The 17,468-nt window shown below is 38.1% G+C and overlaps 1 protein-coding gene across 1 annotated transcript; it reads right to left on the bottom strand.

The window, feature by feature from the left end:
* Positions 1-14,192: 14,192 nt before the first annotated feature.
* On the bottom strand, positions 14,193-15,996 carry LOC131315775 (crocetin glucosyltransferase, chloroplastic-like). Its single transcript, XM_058344966.1, has one exon. The coding sequence runs from the start codon at positions 15,763-15,765 to the stop codon at positions 14,377-14,379; it is 1,389 nt and encodes a 462-aa protein (XP_058200949.1). The 5' UTR covers positions 15,766-15,996; the 3' UTR covers positions 14,193-14,376.
* Positions 15,997-17,468: the final 1,472 nt, after the last annotated feature.

Raw genomic sequence — 17,468 nt, 5'->3', positions numbered from 1 at the left:
GTTTGCATTTCTTTTTTCTTTTTTTTTCTCTTTATTTCTTTTTCTTCATTAATGGTGGTGGGATCTTCTTCGACTGGTCTAGTGAAGGGGACTAGATTGGAGGTTTGTGGGATTTTGATTTTTTTTTTTTTGATCCGTGGAGTTTTGATTGTGCGCACAATTAAAATGTGAAGAAAAGTGAAGTAGGGTAGTGTTGGGTTGTGATTGTGTGCATTTCATTTGCTTCCTAACATGTGAAGTGTGCCCGCTTAACGGGTGAAGTGTGCCACATCATCAATTTTTTGGATGGAATAGATGGAGGCTAACGACAGGTGCCTCATATTGGAGATTTTGTAAGTCCATGTATTTAATTGAAATAAAGTGAAGTTTAGGTGTTTCTGTGACATTGCAATAAAAGTTCATGTGTCATTTTGAAATTTTCTCTTTGTTGTTGTAATTATTATTATTATTATTTGTATTTGTTAATTTTGCATCTAACTTTCGTGAAGATTGATTCATTTCTTCAAGATGAATCGAAAAAATAAAAAAATTATGACTTTCACCAAAATATTTTTTAAAATATCCAAGATAAATTTCAAAAAAATTTAGACTTTTTGGACTTTATCTTGAATATTTACAAAACATTACTTGAAATAAAGATGACTTTTAATTTTAAATAATCCAAGCTGTTTAGGCCCCACACAAATAATTTGAATCGTTTTTAATTTTAAAATAATTTTTTACCCATCATTTTGATTTTTTTACCCGGTATTTTGATTTTCCATTCAGAATTTAGGTTGGCCGGATTGAGTTGAACAGATCCAATGTACGGATGGTTTTGGGGCCCGTTTTGGGTCCCACAAACATGATCAAAGCTAATCATTTCGTTCAAAAAATTATGTTTAAGGTCTCTGTAAAGGATTAGCTTAATCCGATATCGGTAAGGGATTCTACGAAAAATCCAACTTTGTCCTAGAGTTCAGGTTTGGGACATAGTTTGATGTTTCGTAGAAGCCCTTATAGATTCGGGTTGATCTAATTTTTCACAGAGACCTTGAACATAATCTTTGCAACAAAAATGCCCGACTCCGATCATGTTTGTGGGACCTGAGACAGGTTCCAAAACCATCTGTATATTGGATCTGTTCTGCTCAATGTACCAATAGCATTAGTGTGAAAGAAAACGAAGTGGGATTGGCATAAGGTGGGAGCTTTGCTTTGCTGCATTTGTTGGATACGAGAGAGAGAAAGGGATTTGTTATGGTAAAAGCGAAAGGAAAGACTAAAGGCCAAAATTGTATTTTGACCCTTCTGTTGGGTGGAGGAGTATTGATCACACACTTATAATGTATGAAACTCACAAGAGAATTGCACAAACACACTCACATATATTGAACTCATTCAATCTGAAAAATAACATACAAAGAGGAGGAATTTCTCTCTCTGTAACTCTCTTATTCTCTTACTCCACTCACACATATTACATAATCAGAATACATTCTTTTATAGGCAAATTAAACAGACAAGTAGATAACTTTGCAAAGATCACAAATGAAATACGGAAGCTTAAATTCAATGCCCACGTTTTTGTTCTTGCTCTTCTTGCAGGCTTATTTGACCAACTTACCTTAGGCAATCATAGCCTCCAAAACAATAGTTCTTCTTGCAGGCTTATTTGACCAACTTACCTTAGGCAAAGCCTCCAAAACAATAGTTTCACACGTTCCAAATCAAGCTTACTGTTTATTTCAACATCCCCCCTTAAGCTTGATTCTCAGAGATTCTTCATTCCAAGCATTGTCTTCATTTTGACGAAAGCTTCATGTTTGAGGGGCTTCGTAAAGATATCTGCTGCTTGATCATATGTCCTGCAAGAAACTAACTCCACTTCCTTTGCTTTTACATGCTCTCTGATGAAGTGGTAGCGGGTATCGATGTGCTTGCTTCTTTCATGATGAGTCGGGTTCTTTGCAAGCGCAACTGCAGAGCGGTTGTCAACATAGATCTCTGTGGGCAATTTTTGCAGAAAGCCCAAGTGCTTCAGCACATTCCTTAACCATATAGCATGACAGACAGCTGAGTTAGCGGCAACATACTCAGCTTCACAAGATGACAATGTCACAATCGCTTGCTTCTTGGATGTCCAAGTGAAGGCAGTATCTCCAATGAAGAAAACGAACCCTGTTGTGCTCTTCCTTTCATCCAAGTCTCTTCCCCAATCGCTATCTGAATAGCCGGAAAGATTCAGGTCACCGCCTGACTGATAGAATAGTCCGTCATTATGAGTTCCTTTGATGTAGCGGAGAATCCGCTTTGCTGCGAACAAGTGTAACTGATCTGGCGTCTCCATGTATCGACTGACTAGCCCAACACCATAGAGTATGTCTGGCCTAGTACAGGTTAGATATCGCAGACTTCCAACCAAGCTTTTGAAATAGGTTGGATCAACATTCCCAGTATCACTTTTCTTCAGTTCCAGTCCACTGTCGACTGGAGTCGTCACAGGATTGCATGTCTCCATCCCGTACTTCTTCAGTATCTCCATGGCATACCTGCTTTGGGAGATAAAAATTCCTTCGTCACTTTGCGTCACTTCAATGCCTAGGAAGTGAGCCATAAGTCCGATGTCCGTCATTTCGAACTCTTGAAACATCGTCTTCTTGAATGCTTCAAACATGGCTGGATTGTTGCCTGTAAAAATCAAGTCATCAACATAGAGGCATGCATACAACTGGCTTCCATCAGTCTCCTTCTTCATATAGAGTGCATGTTCGTAAGGGCACTTCTCGAATCCATTCTCTTGGAAGTACTTATCAATTCTGGTATTCCATGCACGAGGCGCTTGCTTCAGCCCGTATAGCGCCTTCGTCAATTTGTACACTTTGTCTTCATGACCTTTCTTCACATATCCAAATGGCTGCTCAATATAGATTTCTTCTTCTAGAAATCCATTCAGGAATGCTGTCTTGACATCCAACTGGTAGATCTTCCATCTTTTCTGAGCAGCTAATGAGATTATTAGCCTGATTGTCTCCATCCTGGCAACAGGGGCGAATACTTCGCCATAGTCGATGCCTTCTCTTTGCTTGTATCCTTTTGCTACAAGCCTTGCCTTGTATCTCTGAACCTCTCCTTGAGCGTTCTTCTTAGCTTTGTAGATCCACTTTACTCCAATTGCCTTGTGACCTTTTGGGAGGCAGGTTAGCTCCCAAGTCTTGTTCTTCTCTATGGACTGAATCTCTTCATCCATAGCCTTCCTCCATTTTCCTTCTTGGGTAGCTTCCTCGAAACTAACTGGATCACAACTGATTTGCAGACAGAACATGGTAAAATCTGCATCCATCTGATCTGTATTCTGATACAGATCATTCAAGTTCCGAATTCCTCTGGGCCTCATGTCTGAAATTTCTCGTTCAACTGGTGAGGATGGTTCACCTTGTTGTGGTGAAGAGAAACCACGGGAAGATGCTGGTTGATCTTCTGGTCTACCAGGTACATCTCTGGTTTGTACCTGTTCTTCATCTTCAAGTGTTAGCTCCATATTCTTGGTAGCTTCTATTTGACCCCAGCTCCAGGATTCATTTTCCTCGAAAATGACATCTCTGCTGAAAATCACTTTCTGAGTGATGGGATTATACAACCTGTATCCCATCGTTCTGTCACCATATCCAACAAGGATACACTTAACTCCTTTGTCTTCGAGTTTGGTTCTGTTAGCCTCCGGAACTTTAGCATAGGCAATACAACCAAACACTCTGAGATGACCCACACCTGGCTTGTGAGTGGACCATGCTTCTTGTGGTGTCTTCGACTGCACATTCTTCGTAGGACACCTGTTCAGTAGATAAACTGCACACTGAACTGCTTCGGCCCAAAATCTCTTGGGCATGTCTTTATCTTTCAACATGCTTCTAGCCATGTTGAGAATGGTGCGATTCTTCCTTTCAGCTACACCGTTTAGTTGAGGAGTATAGGCAGGTGTGCACTGGTGTCTGATTCCTTGTTGCCTAAGGAATCCCTCAAATTGATCTCCAGTGTACTCTCCTCCTTGGTCTGACCGCAATGTCTTAATGTGGTAGCCGCTTCCTTTCTCAACAAGAGCTTTGAACTCTTTGAACTGTTCAAATACTTCTGACTTCAATTTCAGAAAGTATACCCACGTCTTTCTGCTATAGTCGTCGATAAACGTGAGGAAGTATCTGTTCTGACCATTTGAGATTGGCTTTAATGGACCACAAACATCTGTGTGTACTAGCTCGAGAGGCATAGATGCTTTCCAATCAACTTGCTTTCCAAAGTTATTGCGGTGTTGTTTGCCAAGAATGCAGCTTTCGCATACCTCATTTGGATGTTGAATATGAGGTAAGCCCTTAACCATCTTCCTATTCGCCAATAGCTTCAAGCTTTCAAAGTTGAGGTGCCCATATCTGAGATGCCATATCCAATCTTTGTCATTGATAATGGCATTGAGGCACTTTGGCGTGTCATGAAGAACAGTTAGCGGAAACATCCTGTTCTTCGCCATCGTTACTCGAGTTATCAGCTTCCCTCGAGCATCCGCAACCATCAGCTGCATATCCTTCAGGCTAATTTGATAGCCTTTCTCAAGGAATTGTCCAAGACTAAGAATATTAGTCTTCATGTCTGGAACATAGTAGACGTTAGAGATGAATGCATGATCTCCATTCTTCCTTTTGATTATAATATCACCTCTCCCTCGAACTGGTACTTTAGAGAGGTCACCAAAAGAAATATCTCCCTGAACCTTTTCATCAAGTTCAGTAAAAAGCTGCCTTGAGCCAGTCATATGATTACTGGCTCCAGAATCAAGAAACCATGTACCTTGATCCTGCTCGATTGGGCTGTGTGCCATGAGACTCATTGAATCTCCTCCTGATGGCTCCTTGTCTGCATAGTTGGCTATTTCGCCAACTTGATCTGATGCTGATCTTCCCCGGCACTCATTGCTATAGTGGCCATACTTTTCGCAATTGTAACACTGAATGTTACTTTTGTCAACGTTCGAACGATTGTTGTAACTGCCTCTTCTGCCTTGTCCTCCTCCTCGTGGATTATGACCTTGTTGTCCTCGTCCACCTCCTCTTGGAGCATAATTTTGTTGTCCTCGACCACCTCCTCTTGGAGCATGATTTTGATTCCCTCCTCTGGAGAATCCTCTGCCACCTCTGCCTCTGGAATTTGAATTTCTAGAGCCTCTTCCATGGGAACCATAGCCTCGTCCCCTCTGAGATGTCCCCCCTTGCTCGTACCTTCCTTCATTGAGGGATAACTTCATTTGTAGAGCTTGTTCCGGGGCTCTATCATCGTCTCTGTGCAACTTCTGTTCGTGGGCTTGCAGCGAACCCACGAGCTCTTCAATAGACATGGTTGAAACGTCTTTAAGTTCTTCTAATGTAACAACGATGAAGTCGAATTTGCGATCCAAAGATCGCAAGATCTTTTCTATAACTCTCGTGTCGGTGAGAGTTTCGCCATTTCTCCTCATTTGATTTGAAACCACCATAATTCGAGCATAATACTCAGAAATAGATTCTGAGGATTTCATTCGCAAAGACTCGAATTCACCTCGTAGTGTTTGAAGGCGAATCCTCTTTACTTTGTCAGCACCTCTGTAGGTCTTCTGCAGTTTCTCCCAAATTTCTTTGGAAGTTTTGGCGGAAGCGATGATCTCGAATGTGGCTTCGTCAAGTCCTTGATAGATGATGGACTTGGCTTTGCAATCCTTCTTTCGCTCGGCACGAAGTGTGGTCTTCTGTTCCTCCTTTAAAGCTGTTTCAGCTTCTTTTGAGGCGGGTTCATCGTAACCTTCTTCTACCATCTCCATAACATCTTGAGCACCCAGCAGTGCTCTCATTTGGATGGACCAATTATCATAATTGTCCTTGGTGAGCTTTGGAATAACAGCTTGGGATGTTCCATTAGCCATCGAAACTAGAAATGATGGAATCTAGTTTACTGGGGTCAAAATGAAATCTTTGCAACTTTTGAACTTTGACTAGATAACTTCAAAAGTACAGGAGTTAGACTGCAATTGAACCTTCGGTGGACCAGCTTTTATGGAAAGTAGCTTGGTAGGAGGAATTGGATCAGACAACTTGTCTGGTGGTGAAATTAAATGTAATCTTTTGTTTTTTTTAAAAAAAAACAAAGACACCTGCTCCTTTCTTCTTTGATTTTGACGATGGAACCAAAGAAGAAAAAATTGCTTCTTCAATCTGGAACTACAGAGACACACTGTCCGTCTGGCTTCGGGTGTGACCACTCCGGTTTCGTCTCAATGATTCGGCTTGGTTCACCAGACTTGTGGAAGATGAATAGCTGCGCTTTCACCTCCAGTCGGACGGCTTCGATCTTGCCGGGACTGAACTCGTCGGCGTGAGACGATTCAGTTTATGGAATCGAAAAACTGAGTGTCGATCACTTCTGTTTTTCTGGTGGAAAAGACAGATGGTACTTTTTTTCGGCGCACTCAAAAATCTGGGCAGCACCAAAAAAAAACTGATTTTGAGTCTGTTTGAAAAAAATAGCAGGGCGAAGGTATGTTTTGTGAGAGAGATTTTTTTTTTTTTTTTTTTTTTTTTTTTTTTTTTTTTTTTTTCGGGATTAGCCTAAGAGCTCTGATACCACTTTGTTGGGTGGAGGAGTATTGATCACACACTTATAATGTATGAAACTCACAAGAGAATTGCACAAACACACTCACATATATTGAACTCATTCAATCTGAAAAATAACATACAAAGAGGAGGAATTTCTCTCTCTGTAACTCTCTTATTCTCTTACTCCACTCACACATATTACATAATCAGAATACATTCTTTTATAGGCAAATTAAACAGACAAGTAGATAACTTTGCAAAGATCACAAATGAAATACGGAAGCTTAAATTCAATGCCCACGTTTTTGTTCTTGCTCTTCTTGCAGGCTTATTTGACCAACTTACCTTAGGCAATCATAGCCTCCAAAACAATAGTTCTTCTTGCAGGCTTATTTGACCAACTTACCTTAGGCAAAGCCTCCAAAACAATAGTTTCACACGTTCCAAATCAAGCTTACTGTTTATTTCAACACCTTCCACCATTACGACTTGTCAAAGAAAAGATTCTAGTAAGGAAAACGATTTTGGCATTCCAATTTTTTATGATAATATTCTAAAATTTGTCTTTTAATGTAAAAATTATATCAAGATACAATAAAAGACAAATTTTGAAATATCATCATAAAAAATTAAAGTGCCAAAATCATTTGCTTTCTGAAAACACATCTTGTCATATGGATAAAGTAACAAGGTGAAATTAGGAACACGTGGCTTTACATTGTAATAGTTTAAGGGACACTATATAGCGCCCGTTAGACCGACCAATTATACAATGCCACGCTTAGTATGCTTGATTTACTACTCTCTTTTTTTAAAAAGACAGAGAGATCGTTAGTTTGAGTCTTTTTCATGAAGCTCAGACCATGTTGCACTATAAGTTTCTAACCTCCACTAACATTTTACCGTCTTGGCCGAAAAACAAACAAATCAATGATTCTACAATTACGAATATATATAGGTGTATCTGTGTATACATTGAGAATTAGGTCAGGACGCCCTGAGTTAATGTTCACTACAAGAAAAAACACAATTGCCGACTAAAGGTTTAGTCGCCTAATGTGGCCTTTTTAGTCGCGAAATGGTTTTCCCGACTAAATAATTTGGTCGGCAATTTAGTCGGGGAATGAGAGTCGGCAAATGTAATTGCCGACTAAATAAGGTTTAGTCGGCTAATGTATAGAACATTTGCCGACTAAATAAGGTTTAGTCGGCTAATGTATGATTTTAGCGACTAAATGGGGCGACTAAAAACTTGGTCGCGGTTTCTATTTTAGTCGGGAAATGTAACTTTTGCCGACTAAATATTTAGTCGGCAATAATAATCGCATTGTGGCATCGAGTGATATTACAAAATAATTAAAGGGCCAAAGTGGATATATAATATTCCACTTTCCTGTGCACCTTTTGTATTTGCCTGGTAGGTTTCCTTTCCGGACAGAGCCTCCAAAGTCTCGAACCTGAGACCTTGTGTTTCATCTCACACCCAACTTGCCACTCCACCACCGGTATTCTCTGTTTACTTTTCGGTAATAAATATACTTATACCATTGGATTTTGTTTGTTTTACCCTCAGTTTTTTATTGTTCATCCAACGTTTAATATTTTATTTGAATCCATTATAGATCCTATAAAAATTATTCAAACTGCAAGTCATTCTTAAAATATTTTTTTACAGGTTCTTTAAAAAAATTAGCCCAATACGATTTGAATAGAGCTCTCATATGAGTTAAGGGTCTCTTAGGGTGTTCATTGAAAGGCTTTAGAGCCAAAAATTCATTATATGACCATCCAGGAAAAAATGATAAGAAAAATAAAATCTTTTCATCGGTCCAAACAAATTGAAAATTAGAGCACTTAATTTTTTTTATCCGGTTCAATCTATTTGTGAATTTTTTTTAAAATATGAATAAAAAATTAAGTACTCCAATTTTCAATCTATTTCAACTGGTGCGAAGATTTTATTTTTCTGATAATTTTATCCGAAATGATCATAATTAATTTTTGGTTTTAAAAGCTTTCAATGAGCACCCTAAGAGATCCCTTAACTCATATGAGAGCACTACCCATATTGGATTGGGCTAATTTTTTTATGAAACCTATAAAAAACATTTTAAGAATGACTCGCAGTTTGAATCATTTTTATAGGATCCGTAATAGGTCCAAATAAATATTAAACATTGGATAAACAGTACACATTTCATAATTCTATTTGTAACTTGACGGAAAATGATGGCGAAGGCTTAATTGTAAGCTTTTTTTTGTAAACTTTGGAGGTTAAATTGAAAATACGTTAAGTTTGAAAGCCTATGGGACATTGCGGTATAAGCTCAGAGGTTTTTTTTATTTTTTTTATTTTTCCCATTTTTTTTTTGCCAACACACTAAAAGATAATATTTCAATCACATTCATAAAAAGACAGAACCTTTTCTCCAATACACAATTAGAACCATTATCACCCGAGCCCCATTTGAGGTATTTTTTGCACGGTTAGAACCAATCTATTTTTGTTTTATTATATGGGTTAAAAAATCATTCTTTAACGAGATAACAAGGGTTTATCTAAACTTGATCGAGCCACAAATTTACCATAATGAATTATTCAACAAGTGTAACAACATGAACGGTGTTGATCGTAATGATTTTCTCGCGATCGTGTGCCTTCTACAATAATGAGTGCAACATAAGACCTAGTTGACTATCAAGTAAATCAAAGTATAGATTGTAAACATAATTGTCGAGTAATTTTTTATAATGCCCGATCTGAACCGTTAGGATTTCACTTATTACCAATTATAACATTGTCACCAAAATCGAAGATCACTCGATATCGGGGACCACATGATCAAAAGATATTTAATGAGTTTGGAGACGTTTTAGTGTTATAGTGAACTAACCAAGCCCTGCCTGAGGTCTTTTTTTGCAATCCAAATCATCTATCTTTGATGTAATACGAATTATAGATCATTCATACTAAGAATGAAGTTAATCGCATATGAATAGATACGTGATCGGCCAACAAAATTCTTTTTATTTAAGAATTTGCGTGCCGATAAACGGCTTTCCTTAACCCGATCGAACCAAAAATTTACAAAAATCTTATGATTAAGAAGGAAAAAAAAAGATAAAAAAAGAACGGCTTTGATTGGGAAGGTTGCATCGTGCTCAATGTCATCGGGACAAATATTTCCTTGAAATTTGTTTGAAAGGGAAAAAAATTAATATTTCCCGACTAAATGTAATTTTAGTCGGCAAATATACCTATTCCCTACTAAACTATTTAGTCGGGAAATATTTTTTCATTTATTGATTTTTATTTAAATTAGGAAAAATTGATATTCGCCGACCAAATGTAATTTTAGTCGGCAAATAAACCTATCCTCTACTAAATTATTTAGTCGGGAAATATTTTTTCATTTATTGATTTTTATTTAAATTAGGAAAAATTGATATTCGCCGACTAAATGATTTAGTCGGGAAATGTTTTTCATTTATTGACTTTTTATATTATGGAAAAAATGATATTCCCCGACCAAATGTAATTTTAGTCGGCAAATATTACCATTCCCTACTAAATTACTTAGTCGGGAAATGTTTTTCATTTATTGAATTTTCATATTACGGAAAAAATTGATATTCCCCGACCAAATGTAATTTTAGTCGGCAAATATTACTATTCCCTACTAAATTATTTAGTCGGAAAATGTTTTTCATTAATTGGCATTTTATATTAGGGAAAAATTTATATTCGCCGACTAAATTCATTTTTTAGTCGGCAAAAATTATTATTTCCCGACTAAAATAGGATTTGGTCGGCAAAAATTATTATTTCCCGACTAAAACTATTTAGTCGGTATTTGTTCTACAATTGGCGACTAAATTTACTTTAGTCGGGAAATTTTAGTCGGCAATGGTGTAATTTCTTGTAGTGGTTAGATCCGGACTTTTGATCTTAACCGTTAAATTGTGTTTTCAATAGTTCGGATCTGTGGAAGGTTTATAATCGGTCACAATGAATTTTTTCCTGGAAAAATTTCATTAAAATATGGACCATTGAAAACACGATCCAACAGTTGAGTGGTGGTTTCGGACGTAAGCTCCGGCCAGGACGCCCTGATAGGAACCGAACTGTCTATGTATATTCATATATACGTATACTTGAGTGAGAAGGATTGGGTATATGTTTGACATCTTCCGTCCTATGGTTTATTTAGTTCATTTTAAAAAATTCACGTTATTTTTCCAAATAACGTAGGACTTTCAGTCGCGGAACTATGGTTTGCACTCGAGCGGGTTGATAAGAAAAGAAATTGTCTTCACGAAATATTGAAAGTTAACATTGGTTCTTCTAACTTTTATAGAACATGTGTTTACAAACAAAAATATTATTATCGAGAGATCACCGATATGACCGTGTATTTTTTTTTTTGGTCAAGCGGAAATTTAGTACGACCATATATCATAACATGTATTGTAGCAAAAACTACTCAAACCAAAACAACCAGCCGAACCTCAAACTCAACCACCTCTAGATCTGTCACTACTAAAAGCTTGGAAAGGAAAATATACGTACGCCAATGACAGCAAAGTTGAACAATTGCAAGAGATTGATAGGATCTTCAGCCCCCACGGGTGCGTCTTGTCTTTGCGATGAAGCCGGTGTTTGGGACGTTCCTACTCCCGATGCGATGGTTCACATTCCTCCATGACAAAGCTTTCCCCCTTATATCTTCAACAATACCTTGAAAAACTTGGGGTTTAGCTGGTCAGGACAAAGAAATTATTGCCGGAGATGGTGTTACATTCGGTGGCTAGGTTTTAATCAAACGATGACACAAAAATGGCTGTTGAGACAGTTTGAATTGGGACATGACTGCTGAGAATAGTAGTGATTAGATTCTAAAGGACAGATAACTTCAAAATGTTCAATGCACTTTTTAATCTCACCACTCTTGACAATCCCTTCCCCTTTTGTCGTCACTATTATCCCTGTCTTCCAAACATCCTCATCGTCAATAAGTTTTCTGGTAGTCACGTGGTCAGACCACAGCGGAAAAGGCACCACCGGAGCCCCAAAAATCAAGCTCTCCAAAGACAAATTCCACCCGCAATGAGTCACGAAACACCCAGCCAACCAATTGGTGTGACAAGACCTCCACTTGAGAACACCACGACGCTAGCTATCATCCCTTGTTTTTTCTTCGCAACTTAACTTCACATCTTCTGTTGCTCTTCCCACCCACAAAAATGATCTTCCGTGTTCCAGCTGCCCTTTGTTCAATCTCCTGCATTAATTTTTTGCTTTGTTGTAAAAGCATAGCTTCCAAACGCTACGTAGATGAAATTTCTTTCAGTGTTTGTTGATGTTAGTCATTTGGTTGCATGCACTTTCTAGTTTTGGTTAAAATCACATGTTCTAATCGGGCCAGTTTTGGCTTGACAAGATCTAGTGCATGTGTTTCTTAGAAATTTCCGTTTGACGAAAAAAAAAAAAAAAAACAGTATGTTTCTTAGGTTTGATTCTCTCGTAAACGCAATGACAGGGTTCTGGGGTTGTGAATAGTGTGTATGCCATACCTAGTTCTTCTACAGTACTTATGCTCTCTTCAAGGCAGAGTATTGGCATCAAATAGAACTTTGGCTTTAGCTGTTCAGGACAATGAAATTATTGCCAGACATGGTGTTGCGTCCGGTGGCGGAAACATGAATTTGATGAAGAGGGAGACCGAATGCAATTATTATTATTATTTTTTTGAAAGATCGAATGCAATTATTTGAGTTCGAATAAATTAGCCTAGAAAAGATCAGTTTTGCAGGGGTTAAAGTAAAATTATTAAAAATTTCAAAAGGGCCAGAACACTTTTTTTTTTGGGTCAAGATATACACTTTTTTTTTTGGGTCAAGATATCTATACTATTTCTTCTTTTAAATGTACGAAGATGTTTTCTACTTCTTTTTTTTCCCACTAATGCCCCAAGCACTTGTAATTAATACATACCATATCCTACGCTTCTTTTCAACCGACACAAAACGGTTACAAACCGAACCCCAATGGATGCCTCTTAAATAAATAAACATACAAAACGGTTAAAAACTAAACACCAATGGCTGCCTCTTAAATAAAAAAAATACGAAATGGTTCATATGGTTTCAAACTAAACACCAATGGGTGCCTCTTAAATTGGAAGGTGAATCGGTACCTTTATTCTTAACACCAGTGGTAACGTCACATTCCAACTGTTCCATCTCTCAAAAACCTCATTCCTCCATGAACCGTGTTCTCTTCATGCATATGTCAACTGTTGCATCTCTCACAACTCTCCCAGACCATTTGAAGAGCATCTTGAATGTCCTACTTCCTCTCAACTCTCCGACAGTCAAGAGTTCCCTTGAATTAGCCTCTCGATTCTCTTCTGTTCTCATTTCAAGGCTGAATTCTGGGAAGAAATTGATCCAGCCTATTGGTTTCCAAATTAAAAGTTCACTTCGGTAGGATCCACTGGTAGGTTTCCGAAAAAGATGTGTATTGCTCTCTCTGTCTCTCATGATGAATCTATGTTAAAGCTTTTCTTGCTTATATGTTAAATATCATGCTCAGAAGTTCGACAAAAACTCATTGCACATAAGGTGTTTGATGAATTGCTCCTGTTGCCCTTCCATTTATTCCACCATATTCGTAGGAAAAGTTCATGGAATGTACACAGTGGATGTTTGAAACCGGGAACATACAGAGTGGATATCCAACTTGGAAAAAAGAAGGGAGCTAATATAGCACAATTGAATCATGGTCACATTCCAAACGTTGTTGTGATGAACGGGCACGTACAGAATGTGATGGACATAAAACAATAATGATAGAAATTTAGAAAACATATCATTAACAAAAAAAAAAAAAAACCCCAAATAATTTGCCGAAGTATTCTATTTGGAGAGAATTAGGCTCCATGTGTTTCGAAGTAAAATATTTTCGGGTGCATGTTCTATCTCTCTGCCGTTTTTTGGTTGGACAAAAGTTAAGTTAAATATTTTTCAAGTAAAATATCTTCCATCAGAAGGGCGAAAATTTAGTTAGCCTTCAAAGTACCTTAGTAAAGCAACCAAGATCGATCAGTTAATGATGTTGTTTCCTAAGCCTTGAAATTACCTTAGGATATAATTGCAGTGACATAAATATATGTCTATATGATTACCAACACTCCTTTTCTCCTAGAAGTGAATCCCAGGACTATGAGCCATCTAAGGAGTTCCAATCAATTTGTGAAGCTACAGCTATAGCAATATTGTAGTACATAAGAAATGTATGAGATTACTTGAAAGGTTGGGGGTGCCGTATCCCTGCCATAAACCTAATAGCTCTGCCTCTGGAAAGAGTTCCTGAAAGCTAATGATTCTTTCTGCATTGCAGTGTTTCATCTTGTTTGAAAATAGAATACAGCAATGAACTGTGATTTTTAAGTTGCAATATCTAACGAGGGCGCATGGATAAGTAGTGTGTCACGGTACTCCTATCTGTACTAATTCTTTGTTGGTTGAATACCACATGTGCATGCTGAAATCTTATTTTTTGCACATGTATGTTTGCTAAGGTGAACAGTTAAAATAGGAACTAGTGCGAAAGAATATCTCACTTATTTCCCGTACAACCTCTCAAGAAAACAACAAATATGGGTTATGACAAGATGTCACTTGACCAAGGACAGTGGCGACGAGAGAGAAAATCAAAACCGACCAACCAAAAAGGAAGCATCATCCTCTCACAAACCCCTATCAGTCTAATACATCAATTTTGTAGAACAGTTAATTCTACTTTACTAGCCCTGACCTCATCAACAAAAGTCCTGAGATTCTTTTCGGATGATCCACCATCTTTACCAGCTTCCCTTGCCAAATCCTTCCACTTCTCAGCATTCGTCCTCATTTCATCCCCGCCCATCACCATTTCTATGCACCTTTTAATCTCATCACTCTCGACTAAGTGATCTAGATTCGGTTTCACTCTTGTTCCAGTCTTCCAAACATCTTGAATAAGCTTTGCGTTCGTAACTTGGTCTGCCCACTGCGGAAAGGCCACAACCGGAACCCCGGAAACCAAGCTCTCCATAGAAGAATTCCACCCACAATGAGATAGGAAACACCCAACAGATGGGTGTGACAAAACCTCCACTTGAGAACACCACGGCACTATCATTCCTTGTTGTTCCAATTTCTCTTTACAACTCAGCTTCTCTTCTTCAGTGGCTCTTACCACCCACAAAAAGGGCCTTCCACAGGCAAGCAGCCCTTGTGAAATCTCCTGTAACTGTTGCTTCGCTATTGGAGAATAGCTTCCGAAGGCTGCATAAATAACAGAGTCACTAGGCTTTGAATCCAACCATTTGATATAGGCTTTTGAATCTTCAAAGAGATCTCCTCCGAAAGAATTGTCAGATGGATCCTTTCCATCCAAGAAAGCCGACGGGATTAACGGTCCAATAGCAACCAAATTTAGCTTCTCGATTGCTCTTAGGGCTCCAGGCTCTAAAGCATCGAAGGAGTTTACAAGTACTTTTGGATTGTTTCGGGCATCAAGCACATCAAAATGCTCTTTTAGTAATGGAAGTGCAAAATTATAGGTGTTTGAAGCAAGCAAATAAGAGGGAAGGTCACTGCCGGTTACCAGTGGTAGTCCTGGTAATTCAACTGACCATGAGGGGTCACTCATGTTGTTCCTAATGGAATCCCCATAACCATTGAAGTAATAATAGTAAATATCCAAGATGGTGGCTGGTTGAATCCACATGAAAGTTGACGGCACGTGAAGATCATGTGCAACCTGGCCTGCCCAAGGGACAAATGGGGTATAAACCACATGCATGAAAGCCTGGCCTCTTTCGGCCTGTGATGTGATGAGGTTTGCTACAGCCTCTGATCCGCGTCGCTTTAGCTCTTCCATTTGGTTGTCGAGGTTGTCCATTTCCCACCCGCCATCGTGGCCATCAGAGAAGCCGAAAAAGGTCAAGCCCGGTGGAGTTCTCGTCGTGCTTCTGATCATGCGATTGATGGCGGAAAAGGCTGTTGCATAAGTGACATCGACGACCATTTTGAGGAGCCGCTTGGCAAGCTGGAGGCCGGGATTGATTTGCGGCTGCCCTGGAAACGTTACCAGCAGGAGTCGAACACAGGGATCCATTGGTTTGGGGGACTGAAGGAGGGAGGGTGGTGGCTAGATCCAAAAGCAAAAGAACTAGTTTGGAAATGTAGATTGTTGTGGCCTGACAGAGCATGAAAGCTCACGAGATGAGGCGTATTTATTGTCCTGATGCATAGTATGAGCTGTCGCTAGAAAATGACTTGTTACTTGTAAGTATTGTGAAAGGGCCTTCATGACCGTCCCTTTCATGGTTTGAGTACACTATCAATAACTCTAATATTGTAGAATGCCATGCTTATCATGCTTGATTTACCACTCTTTTGTTGTTGTTGTTGTTGTTGAGATAGAGAGATCTTGAGTTCGAGTCTTTTTCACAAAGTTCAGCTCTTGTTGTACTATCTAAATTTCTAACCTCCACTAACATTCTACCGTCTTGGCCGAAAGACAAACAAATCAATGATTCTACAATTACGAATATATATAGTTGTATCTATGTATATCCATAATCGTATATGCGAAAATCTCACTTGACTTGTGTGAGAAAGTTTGGGCAAGTGTTTACATCTTCCGTCCTATGCTTTATTTATTTATTTTTAAAAAAAAATCGTGTTATTTTTCCAAATAACTAAGGACTTTCAGTTATGGAATCATGATTTGCACTCGAAAGGGGTCGATAAGAAAAGAAATTTTGTGTTCACGAGATGTTGGAAAGTTTACATTGGTTCTTCTAACTTTTATAGAACATGTTTTTACAAGTGAAAATATTAAATATCGAGAATCACTGATACGACCATCGGACCATGTATCAACAACATGTGATGCAACAACAACTTGTCATGTGAATAGACCGGACCCTCTGAAACTTACTATACTAAGAGTCAATTCACTCAATATTTTCGTTATTTGTTAAAATTTTCTGTATTTTTTCCATGTATGTGACAAAATGGAATAACATATTGGGATTTTTTTTGAGCAGGCGCTTGGGGGCCACAGGCCCCTTAATACCTCTGCCCAGGAGCACTTTGGTGCATAAGTTTTTGAATTTTTTTTTTATCTACTTAGTTCTTTAAGATGGCGTGAAAAAATTCAGACAGTTATGCCTAGTACTTAATTTTTTAATCCCATAACATAATTCAATAATTTTTGATGAAATAAAATTATGAGGCATTTTAATTATTTGTAGTTGTAACAAAAATACTTTATACCAATTAATGGTAGGTGAAAACAATTGACGGGGGAGGTAACCATAACATAAATGGGAAAGTATATATAAATTGCTTAAGATCTTCAAAGAATAGAGAAGTCACTATTGTGTAAACTTCTGGGTTTGTCTTGGATGAGATGCCTCCTTTGTGGTTAGTCACATAAAAAATAGAGAAGTCCCTGTTAAAAATTTACTTACGTACCCCTACAAAGAACAAGTTGATCCAAACACCCGAGTTGTCAAAAAAAGAAAAGAAAATAATACAATTACACTTGTATACTCTCACATGGGTGTGGCTCTCGATATATATATTTTGATGTCAAAACGATCAACGTCTTCAGAAATGATTTTACCTATGGCATTTTTTATTTATTTTTGGTTGAAGAGCTAGGAATATATTAAAAACAAATTGAAATTGCAACGTGTGCATGAAAAAAGGCCTATTGCACGCGAGCGAGATAACATAGCAAACTTGTATATACCTATGGCATCTTGAATGATTGAAGTCGTTCAATTTTGACATCATGATTCGAAACAA

The sequence above is a fragment of the Rhododendron vialii genome, chromosome 2a, assembly GCF_030253575.1.
Source record: "Rhododendron vialii isolate Sample 1 chromosome 2a, ASM3025357v1".
Classification (NCBI taxonomy): Eukaryota; Viridiplantae; Streptophyta; class Magnoliopsida; order Ericales; family Ericaceae; genus Rhododendron; species Rhododendron vialii.
Note: the sequence above shows the minus strand (reverse complement) of the source record. Positions and strands in the feature narration are given on the sequence as shown.

What these genes read in the sequence shown, in the direction of transcription:
- LOC131315775 (XM_058344966.1), bottom strand. Translation starts at nt 15,765, where the DNA reads ATGGATCCCTGTGTTCGACTCCTGCTGGTAACGTTTCCAGGGCAGCCG.